The following is a 12,415-nucleotide window of genomic DNA, read 5'->3' on the forward strand; positions in this document are numbered from 1 at the left end:
CTAATTTCCAAAGACTAAATTGGATCAAAAGAATCACTATCATTAGTACTACCTTATTGTACATTCTATTTTTTTTCGGTACTAGTAACCATTTTATCTACCCTTTAAATTATTGAATATAGTATTTACAAACAAAAGAATTTAGTACTTAAATTGTATTTTTTTATACCAAGTCATTACATACTTTCATTTTTTTCATGGCACAAAAGTGACTATTTACTGCTTCGTTCTAAACCCTCTGAATGCATACAATATTAATCTACGTGGCAATCTATTTATTAATAATCTACGTGGCTATAAGCGATGGCATTGCTCAGACAGTATTGCTTTATTAAAGGTCGAAATGACTGAGTAATTTTTAATTTTTCCAACAAAAGAATTTTTTTCAAAAGTAAATGAAGTAATATGAAATAAAATTAGACTATACGAATGTAAAAAATGATTTATTTTAATTCCTTTACACATTGGTTATTTAACAAATTTGCATCACAGTGTTTTAATGTAAAATGATTGATTAACAAATTAATAAATCTAGGTTTATTAATTTGTTATAGAGTTTAGTGTATAATATTTGTAATAGAGTTTTTAGTGGATGAACTAGATAAATGACATTTTCAGAATGACTAAAATCAGTTCAAGAAGAAATTAAATGGTATCTGAACTTTTTCGTTATAGATTTATTGAAAGGAGATGCTCATGATTCTTGGCTTTATTTTATTTATAACTTCCTAATTTGAAAAAAAAATTCAAACAAGCATATAAGTGAAAGCAAAAATAATTCTGTTGCATTAAACATACCCAAATTGATGCGACCAGTTTATATTATTTACTCTGATTAATAATTACCCTTAAATATTTCACCTACCTATTTCATCCACTAAGTTCTTCAAATGTTTTTAACCTTTGGAGTATTATGTTAAAGTCAATTGAATGACAGCTTGATATTTCGTACTTTTCGTAACAAATACATATAACTTAAAATTTTTTTTTGAGAATAGTCTTATTATATCTGTCCAGAAAGTTCCTTCGTAAAGCTCCACTAGTTTGTTTCAATCGATTGTGAGAAGGCAAAGACGTCGAGCGAAACGAAATAAGTATGCCATAGATCGAAAAATATTTTCAGATGGACAACAAACGCAATAAATTTATGTGTAAACGTTATACTTCTCGTGCTATAAAGATGGGTAGCAGATCTAATGGCAGTTACTATTACTGAAACTATTACTACTACTGAACTATTACTATAACTGTTACAGATACTATTCTTACAAAATGAGATTATTTTGGATGCTGTTTTCTAATTGAGTTTTTGAGCTAATTTAAAAGCTCGTTGTATTGTAAAAAACACGTTTTGCTTTATCTAATAAACTCTCTTTTTCAGTATAATACGAATTATCTGTCTTTGGATGAACTTTCTAGCTTTAACAGATTCTTATGAATTCTTATTCTTAACAGAGCATATTCTTATAAGTTTAATATGATCCCATCTTAGGCATTTTAGTAGTACTCCAAGCGGTAAATTCGCATTTAAAAAACAATAATTCTTTAAATGTTTACAGACATTGATTTATCTTTATTATTTGTTAGTTTTTTTCTTAATCTGTTGTGTTGAGAGCATGTCTTAAGATTCTCGTCGTATTGTCGTTGAACACAAATGAAGATAAACGTCATTTAAATCATGAAAACAATCACATGTATGGACTTAAGCCACAAGGTCTGTTAAATTCATTTCCAAACTCATGGATCCATTTATTGGCAACTGAAATTACAAAAGAAAATTAGATAAATAAAACAGTTTTGTTAAAAAAGAATTACATGGACATAAGTATTTTTCAATATTTAAATGACAATAAATTAATGTTGTGCTAGTTACGAGAATTCTGTTCCCAATTCATAGAAACTTATTGATATTTCTTGTCTTAATGATTGATTTTTCTTTTTCATGTCAATTAATTTAATTTTTTTAAAAATAATTCATTGAAGATTAGATATGGTAGAATGTTTAAGAAAATTTTTAAAAAATATATTGCTTTCTTTACTTTGCTACAACTGTTATCAGCATTGAAAATGTACACTTCCTAAAATGTTACAACTGTTATCAGCATTGAAAATGTACACTTCCTAAAATGTTACAACTGGTATCAGCATTGAAAGTTTACACTTCCTGAAATGTTACATCTGTTATCAGCATTGAAAATTTACACTTCCTGAAATGTTACAACTGTTATCAGCATTGAAAATTTACTCTTCCTAAACTGGATTTGGACTTGCCTAGTGGAATTTAATGACAAAAAATGTCACAAACTCTTCCAAAAATATTTTGCTGCATCTGAAACCAATAATTCTGAAAACAGTTGAAACACTTCTATTTTCTACTATTGCAAGAAAAAACTCTTGACGGAACCATCAAGATATTTTGATGGTTAATTTCTTGGTGGCCTAACACTATTTAATGCTAAATAACATCCGACAATTCCAATCATGTGGTAGTGGATTTTGATGGGCCAACAAACTTCCATCATTTCATGTTAGAAGATGATATTTTACTATATGATGGACAACCAAAATGTTATGGTAGAACATATTCCGTAATCTCATGGGGAAAAATGTTAGTTAAGTACTAGGATGGTCAACCAACAAGTTATGTTTGAAATTGTTGGATCAACAACAAGTAGTACAATAATGGGTTAGTACAATGATAGATATTAATTGTAGGTAAAATTAATTGAAAATTCATTTAACTGATACTACCAGTAAAAGTCTATATTTTTTTTTAGTTATGGGGGAAAACAGTAAACCGAGGGTGTGTGACTTTAACAATACTATTTTTAAATATAAAAGATGGGGTTATCCGATAAAATCTACCCGATTTAATTATATTCGAGACTGGGAAAAATGGCATATTATACACTCATTGTAAAATAACAAATGAGACAAGCACACAAGGGCTTAATAACAAAACAGAACTTTTAATAACAAAGAGCAAATAATTTTACATCCGCCGTTGGCGGTTTCCAGAAAAGTTATAGAATAATAATAATGGTAGTTGAAAATATTATCCTCAGATGGCGCTAGCTGTATCGCAACATCCTCCCCCCCGTTTTGAGAAGTCTGTGACCAACTCAAAACGAGGTTAAAAATCTTTTGGGCACTTTAATCGAACGTCCAAAGCGGGTAACTTGGGCAGAAGACTGTTCAGGTTTTACATCAGCAGGGACAGAAGGCAACATCTTATCAGCATTTTGGTCTTTCATATTCTGATTAACTGCTAAAGAAATGGGTATTTTGGCCCTTTTCTGTAAAAGGCAATTTAATTTGTTAGCAGAAGGGAGTTCTAAAGAATAAATTCTTTGAATGGGCCTCAACATTTCTCCATTTTGAGCTTTCAGTCTTACAGTTCGAACTTTCCCATCTTTACCAGGGATAAGCTCTATCACCCTGGCTAATGGCCAATTCAAACGCTTCTTAAAGTCATCACCAATGAGAACGACCTCACCAACCGAAATATCAATATTTTTGCCCTTTAAATTTTGTTTCAAAATTAACTGTCCCAAGTACTCCTTTCGGAAACGTTTTCTTAAGGATTCTATAAGCTGGACTCTATATCGAATTCGCTTGCGACAATGCTGAGCATCGACCATATCGATATCAATTACTTTAGTTTCTGAGTTATCTAAAAGAAACATAGCTGGTGTAAGAGGTTTTAAATCGGTTGAGTCTTCGGACAGATAGGTGAGCGGTCTTCCCCCTTCTCTTTTATCCACCACAACGCAACCATTGAGTCACACCAAAAATACGTTTTCATAATAGGGATATCAAGAGCTAAGCGAATGGAAAGGGCCATTCTTGCTCCGATACAACAAGACATAAGTTCGAGTTTAGGAATAGACATTTCTTTTACGGGTGCGACTCTAGCTTTAGCGCGTAACAATTGAATTTTAACATTACCAGAATTTTCAGTTTTCATAAATACACATGCACCGTATGAAGTTTTGCACGCATCCACAAATACATGTAATTCCGAAGAATTATTAATTTCAACATAACGAGGTATTTCGATGTGCTCAAAAAAGGATATTTCACCTATCCACGTAAAAAATTCTTTATTCATTTCTGGCGGTATTAAGGAATCCCAACTAAGCTTATCCTTCCACATCTTCTGCAATAATAATTTAGGCTGCAATGTACTCGGACACAATGTACCTATAGGATCGAAAAACCGCTGCACATACAATAATACAGTTCTTTTTGTAAATGTTTCGTTACGATCTAAATCATTAGTAAAGTTGCATCGTAAAGTATCTCGATCCAAATTCCACTTAATACCCAGTAAGGAAGTATCACCAGAAGACTTGGATAAAAGAGGATTTGCTATATTACCTTCCCAACCTCGCAAATTAAAACAAGCTGTTTTCATTAATTTTTGAGTCTTAATAATAAAGTTTTCTAATTCTGTGACAGTGTTAACTCCCGTGACGCAATTGTCGACGTAAAAAGCATGTCGGAGCTTGGGAACAACATCGGAAAATTCATCGGAAGCGTTCTCCAGGAGATGACTTAAAGAAGCCATTAGTAAAAAGGGACTCGTGGTCACACCAAACACAACTCTACAGTGTCTATAAGCAATGGGATCACCTGTCTCAGATGGAAAGAAAAATCGTAAAAAATCTCGGTGCTGAGGGGATATGCTTAGCTGCAAAAAGGCTTTTTCTATATCAGAAGAAAGACCTATTGGAAATAATCTAAACCTGTCAATAATATCAGGAATCAATTCGATCAAATTTGGGCCTTTGACCAAACAGTCATTTAAAGATGGTTGATTGCACTGTTTGGCTGAGGCATCAAATACTGGACGCAATTTAAATGTCTCGCTAGATTGTTTGATGACAGGACGGTGGGGCAAATAATGGCAAGGTTCATTAATTTCACTTTCAGGAACCTTTTCTATAATATTTATCTCCTGCCAGTTTTTAAAAACATTGATATAATCATTCAAATAACCATTTGCTAAAGAGCGTTTACACATATTCAAGTGACGCTTTAAAGTTAACTGTTTGTTATCAAGCAAAGTAGTTTCACTTTTAAATGGAAGTAAAAGTTCATATCTTCCATTCGGAAGAATAGTTAAGTTATCTTTATACTGCTCAATAGCTTCCGAAAACATTAATCTCTGTTTAGAATTATCATATGGGTCTCTAATACCTATTACATCGAGATCCCAAAGCTTATTTACATTTAAAGTTACTGAATGCAATACACATACATTATCACATAGGATACAATTGGAATCAACAGATATTGATTTACCATTATTTATATCTGCATAAACATTATTTATTTTACCAGTAAGAGTATTACCAAGTTTTGTCTGAACAACCATTAAACCTGATTTTAATGCTATTGATTTACCAGTAAACAATTTAGAGGTAATGTCTGCTCCAAGAAGCAGATCTATTTCAGAATCATTAAAATTAACATCGTGAATATCTATGTTTCTTTGTTGCAATTCTCTTAGCGTAACAGAATCGTTAGCTCGAGGAACAAAACCACAAATTTTTTCCTCAGAGAGGACTTCTAGTTTAAAACAAAAAGTGTTTTCCAAATTATAAACTTTAATCATGAACCACTCATGGTCTTTAGGTTTGGTTTCGTTACCTCCAAATAAACCATGAATAAGTGTTTGTTTACCCTTGGGTTTCAAACACAATTTTTTAACAATTTTAGTACTCAAATATGAGCGCTGCGAGCCAGTATCTAAAATGGCCCGTATATTACACTCACTTTTCTTATTTTTAACTTTTACTATCAGAGTCATAAGAAAAACAGTTTTAAAATCATAAGCAGGGTCACTGCTATTGGCTAAAGATGACACTTCCTCAGTTTTAGGTTCATTGTTCTTCATTTCTCGATCAGGACACATCAAAATAAAATGATTTTTATTACAAATAATGCATCTAATCTTCATCCTACATGTACGAGCAGTATGTCCCAATTTAAGACAGGAGACGCAAGCTTTTTTGTTGTAAATTACCTTTCTCCTTTCTTCTAAACTTAGCTTTCGAGCAAAATAGCAATCTTGGGAAAGGTGCTTTTTCCCGCAAAAGAGACAGATAAAATTGATCTTACCTGTATTATCAGGCGTAGTGCTTACCAATGCAGCTGTGGTAGATAAATCCATTTTCTCAACAACAGGCTCTTTCTTCTTAGTAGAGGTTCCAAATCCAGCCCGAGCGAGGACGACAAGCTCCTCACCCTTCACCTCTTGCTGTAAAAAGTTCATTAATTTTTGCAAAGATCTTTCCCCTTGGTCAGAAGAACGACTTATTTCGTATGCAATCAAAACAGTCTCCGGCAAAGAAGATTCTACTAGTGGCATTAGAAAATCTCCGTAATTACTCTGTGTACGCCCTAGGCTTTCCAAGGCCCGTATCTTTCCTTCCAATTCATCGTACAATGCAGGTAAATCAGTTTTGGATCGACCAGATATAGCATTTTTCATTACAAGTGATAATAAGTCCCGGACATAAACTTGCACCAGTAAATCTGTCCGTCCGAAACGCTCTTTTAACTGTTCAATGGCTTTATCGTAGTTCTTAGCCGTTGCAGGGAAGCTGCCGACAACCCGGGCCGCTTTTGACTGCGGCTCTAAAGACGACAACAAATACTGAAACTTATCCTCCTTCGACAAAGTTTCGTCGGAATGAATTTTTTCATATTGGCTCCAAAAGCCTAAGAAATCTTTTAATTCACCACTAAATTTACGTAGCTCAATCTGTGGGAGTTTATATTTTCTTTGAACTACATCTGTTTTACTTAAATGTTCAGTTAATATGGAACAAATTTCGTGATATTTGTCACGATATTCCTCCGCTTTTTCGAAGTCCGACTCATATTCTGTGTCGGCATTTTCCAAGAGAAGAATACAATTCGAAACTTCCTCTTGGCAGTTTGCCAACCGCTCAAATTTGTCCTTCAATTGTAGCTCGTAAATCGAAAGCGTTTTTATATTACTTTCCTTAGTATCCAATTCAGCAACATTGAGCACGTCTTCAATATTTTTCACACATAGCGAAAAAGAAGTTCTTAGTCCTTTTCTTTTCGCTTTTAATTGAATTAGTTCCATATTAGCACAGTTCAGAAGAATTCAGTCTCGAAATTAATATATCAAATATCGGGTCCCTCGTTCGGGCGCCAGCTATTTAACAATACTATTTTTAAATATAAAAGATGGGGTTATCCGATAAAATCTACCCGATTTAATTATATTCGAGACTGGGAAAAATGGCATATTATACACTCATTGTAAAATAACAAATGAGACAAGCACACAAGGGCTTAATAACAAAACAGAACTTTTAATAACAAAGAGCAAATAATTTTACATCCGCCGTTGGCGGTTTCCAGAAAAGTTATAGAATAATAATAATGGTAGTTGAAAATATTTTCCTCAGATGGCGCTAGCTGTATCGCAACAGTGACGATGATGAAAAGCACTCTCTTCTCTTACTTGCTAATACAACCCAACGCCTCCTATAACTGAAAGCCTCCACACTGTTTTTTATGGGTAGTCCGATGAGACCACCATGAAGGATATCCACTATCCGAACGAGTCATTAGTTACGAAATCTAGTTATAATAAGAAAGTGGTAGCAAATATATAACTAAAAATTTGTTTTATTTATGAATATTATTGGTTTGCCTTATTCACTTGTCAACCACTACAGATTCAATTCTCAAAAATATATAATAATTTTCTCTCAATTACTTTTATAAAAGGTTTTGTGTTCATGCGCACAACTAATTCACTCTTTAAATAGTCTGCGCGGACTACTTATAAAAGACCGTGTGGAGACTTTTTGATGTAGGAGGTGATGATACACCTCGTGAAGGTAAGAGAATGTTATTGACTCAACATAAATCTGGATAAATTTCAATACCTGGGTGTTGGGCTGTCTTGATGTACTCTAGAAAAAGCATGATGGAGAATTATAATGGTAACCAGTATTTTATGTCGGATCATAGTGGATTTTTTTTTTTTGTTGGTCCTTTATAAAAATACATCATACTATGATGGGTACGCTATGTTAGCCCAATATGAAAGTGTGCAAATTCTTAACTTTGGATGTTGGGAATATTTGATGGTTCCATCAAGCTGTATAGCAAATTTGAACATGCTAAGCTAATTGTCTTTGATGGAAATTCAAGATGGTAACCATCACATTTATGTTGGTCCATCAATGGAAAACCATATTGATTTTTTGTCTTGCGAAAGTCTAGAAATCTTTTTTATATGCATATATTGCATATAAAAAATAAATATATAAAAATATCTTTACTCATATTTAATTTTAAATCTTAGTTTAATATCAAAATTTTATCAATATAAGAGGCAGTATTTAAAATCAATTATAAAGTTGTGTATCATATTTAATAATAAATTGAAATTTCTATTACTTGAATAAGTATAGGAATAATTTATAGTTTTAAATTATAAATAGTGAATGAAAAATTCTTTACCCCATTTGGATCCGGCTAATACTGGACATGCAGCATGTCTCGTATTTTCATCAACAGAGCCATCTTTGTACACGTTATACCAAAACGCTGCAGATCCCTGTAATAAGTATAAAAAGTCTTTCTTAAACTATTTAGGTATATTTAACCAAAAGTATCAATTTTTATCAAAAAAGGTTTAAAAAAATAAAAGGGTATAAAACGTTTCAGCTTCTGGCCACTCACAATCGATCTTTCATATAAGTTTTGAAAATTTAAATTAACACTGGAAGAATTTTTAAAAACATCCAAGAACTTAAGAATTCCAGAGTACCTACCGGGATTTGTAAATTGTACCGGGATTCTAAGGACTTAAGAATTCCAGAGTACCTACCGGGACTTGTATCCGCTCTCTTAACATTCGAAAAGTTTTAGCTATAGCTAAAAAAGTGGACTCTAGTTCTTGTAAAGTGGCAATGTATGCAAAATGAGAATTCGTACAGCGCCACCTGGTATATTAGTCGAATTCTCATGGACATCAATGCTGAGAAGAAAGAAAAACACTTAAAAGTTTCTTTGTCAATAATTTCTTATAGTGTAACGTAACGATACGAACTTAGAAAGAAACATAACTAGTTTTTACAGTATTCAGCATTGATTAGCAAACGAATGTGCATTTTAAGCTCCAAAATGCTTATACGTACCAATCAGAGATGTTCCACAATTTTTAAATTCCAATGTTTCCTTTATCTCGGACCGTTTAAAAAATACAAACAATTACTTCATAGCTTTCCACCAGTTTGCTACACTTAGTTTTATCTTGTAAAGCGCAATCATTTTACAATACCTGGACACTTCTTTTATAATCATGGCTGTAGCGTTTTGTAATTCTCAAGATCTGTACGGGCTTTAGTATGCATTTTATATATTAGGTATATACTGTTACGTTTTTTAACACGGTGAATACCAGGCAAATTTTACATGGCATGCCCGTCTCGCCAAACGATAACTAACTACAAACTAAATTTGCCAATATGAGACATATTATGCTACTTTTTCAGAAGGTTCAGCATGACATATATGAATAACGTGGTGAATTATATAAGCTTACGAATTGCTTCGAAATACTGGTGGATAAAAATCTACTAAATTGAATTTATTAAACCAAGAATCACAATTGATAAACGATCACTTTAAAATATTTATTTGATGTCCGGAGCAAAGTTGGCATCGTTGTGCATGTAAATAAAACTATTCTTGTGTGTTCTATATTGCAATAATTTCTACAAGCCATTTTAATAATGATAATAATAGGAAAAAATTAAAAATGTACTTGAATTATGTGTTTCTAATAGTCTTGACTTCGCCGGTCACCAGAGACCCCCGCGGCACTACGAACGAACTCAGTGCCGGTCACCCCCATAGCATCCATCGTGTTAAATGTAACTAATAGAAAACTAAGCATACGCTAGCCCTTATTCTACATCGGTAAATTGCAGCGAATGAAAGTTATGAATAAACTTCCATATTTAAAGTATCAAGTTGGCATCTCTGTCTATATAAATAAAACTATTTTTGTGCATTCTATATTGCATTAATTTCTTCAAACAATTTAAGTAACGTTAATAATATTAAAACAATTAAAAGATTTAAACATTTACTCGAATTATGTGTTTCTAATAATCTTGGCTTCTCCGATTTATTTTCTTGGAGCATTTTATAAATGCAGAGAGAAAATTTAACTTACCTTTACTGGTTTCACTTCAACTCCAAGTGTGGGGAAAACTGTAGATCCGCCAGCTGGAACGTCACTTAACTATTAAGAGGAAAAAAAACAATTCGTTTAAAATAAATAAAACTTATATTTTTATAAGCACGTGGATATATACAATGGTATTTGAATCATATCATTCTAATGGATTAATTTATGTCTTAGTTTGTGGTTCCTCTTTATTTTTCTTGTTAACTATGCAAACTCAGTAATGGCTTCAAAGATTTTAATCGCTTTAGACCATTTTCGTTAGAAAAAATCGATATCTAAAAAAGAAATATGATACGTAAAATTGGAAGATCGTATACAATTGTGGTCCATCCTTAACACGTTGAATGCCACGCTAATTTTACATGGCTTTGCTCGTCTGGCCACACGGTAAATAACTAATAACTAAATTTGCAAATATTGACAGATTTTGCTAGTTTATAAAAGGTTTAGCATGATATATCTGAAAAAGTGGTGAATTATATATGCCTACGAGTTGTTTAAAAACAGTGGTGAAGAATATCTACTAAATTGAATTGATTAAACCAAGAAGCACAATAATTAAGTAAATTTTGAATAGATTTTCTGCAATTCCATAAAGACTATAAATTTTATAGTTCTACACAGGGCTGAAAGCCCATATATATCATGACGGAAAAGAGTAAAAACTGGTAACAAATAAATTTTATTTTTTTAGATTTTTTGGGAGAATAATAAAAATCTATAACTACTAATTGTTTTCAATGGATACTGTTTTTATATTGAATTGCTTCTTCGCCGAGAAATAATTAATTACAGTGAGTTGTTTATTGTGCAGAATAGATTAACTCCTCCCGAATATTTTCTAATATTGAAATAGTTCTCCTACCAGTAACTTCTCTTTTCCGCCTCGCTTTCAGGCCGGGTTCTATATCATGTTATACGCTGTCAGCCAACTGTTTTTCGTGGCCTATGTGAAAGGTCAGTGTCAGCAAACGGTGGCAGACGCAGCCTAAACATAATTTCAGTATCAGCCACCGGTGGCAGTGTCAGCCACCGGTGGTTGAAGCGACCTAAATGTAATTTCAGTGTCAGCCACTGACGGCTGACGCGGCCTAAATGGAAAGTCCAGAGTCAGCCACTGACGCAGCGCCTCCTATAACTGAAAGCCTCCACACGGTTTTTTGTAGGTAGTCCGATCAGACCACTATGAAGGCAAACCAAGTAGAGAAAGAACCATTAAATATGAAATCTATTAAAAATTAGAAAGTGGTAGCAAATATATGTCTTAAAAGTAGTTTAATTTATGAATATAATTGGTTTGTTTTATTTACTTGTCAACCACTACAGATTCAATTCTCAAATATATATGATAAATTTCTCTCAATTACTTTTAAAATAAAAATTTGAGTTCATGCGCACAATTGGTTCGCTTTTTAAATAATCTGCACAGACTACTTATAAGAAACCGCGTGGAGGCTTTCGATGTAGGAGGTGATGACTGATGGCTGACGCGGCGCTCAACGTGTTAAGAGCTTCCACTAAAAGAGCAAAACAGATATATTGCTGTGGATTCCGTCCTATAGCGGTATCTCATTATATAAGCTCTCATACAAACTAGCCAAGGAAAAGGGTATACCGTATATCCTCCGACATTTGAGGTTTGTAGAAAAATGTTTTTCAAGAGGTAGCCAACTAAAGTAGAAATTTTTTAAATGAATGGAACTTCTACAAAATTTCTATCGAGATTTAAATGTGTTGCTAATTGCTTATCGGAATTTTTATATACCTTTTTAAAATTATTTATAGATGATGGGAAAATTTTTAAACTTGAATCTATTAAAACAGAGAAAAATATTTTCTGAAAATATGAAAATTCTATAAAGTGTACTATCCAGCAGAGCCCTTTTGAGGACGTTTGCTATAGATCTGTTGTATTAAAAATTTTGCAGCTGAGTTTAAAGCAAAGATCAGGAGGAAAGCTCTGAAGTCGAACTATACCTGATTCCCCAGACACTTAATTTACAATTCAGTGGATTTTAACAACTCGATCTCCGTTTTTGGAGAACTTTCGGTCGGTAACAGCTGCCCACACTTATAATGCAAGCTTTTATTTCTTTTATAATCTGTTACCTGAACTTAAAAAAGGCAAGAGTTATTCTTTTTATTTTATTTAAGAACATG

The 12,415-nt window shown here is 32.8% G+C and overlaps 1 protein-coding gene across 2 annotated transcripts in view; it reads right to left on the reverse strand.

The window, feature by feature from the left end:
• Nucleotides 1–426: 426 nt before the first annotated feature.
• LOC147810877 (prolyl 4-hydroxylase subunit alpha-1-like) overlaps nt 427–12,415 on the reverse strand; it is a 79,861-nt gene continuing 67,872 nt past the window's right edge. For both annotated transcript variants that reach the window (XM_087160902.1, XM_087160903.1), the window contains exons 12-14: nt 10,241–10,309; nt 8,518–8,614; nt 427–1,759 (exon numbers count right to left, since the gene is read on the reverse strand). In XM_087160902.1, the coding sequence (XP_087017028.1) occupies nt 1,689–1,759; nt 8,518–8,614; nt 10,241–10,309 (237 nt within the window). In that variant the 3' untranslated portion in view covers nt 427–1,688. The remainder of the gene's footprint in view (nt 1,760–8,517; nt 8,615–10,240; nt 10,310–12,415) is intronic.

Source organism: Parasteatoda tepidariorum, chromosome 4 (genome assembly GCF_982258835.1).
Source record: "Parasteatoda tepidariorum strain Cologne lab strain chromosome 4, Ptep-v5.0, whole genome shotgun sequence".
NCBI lineage: Eukaryota > Metazoa > Arthropoda > Arachnida > Araneae > Theridiidae > Parasteatoda > Parasteatoda tepidariorum.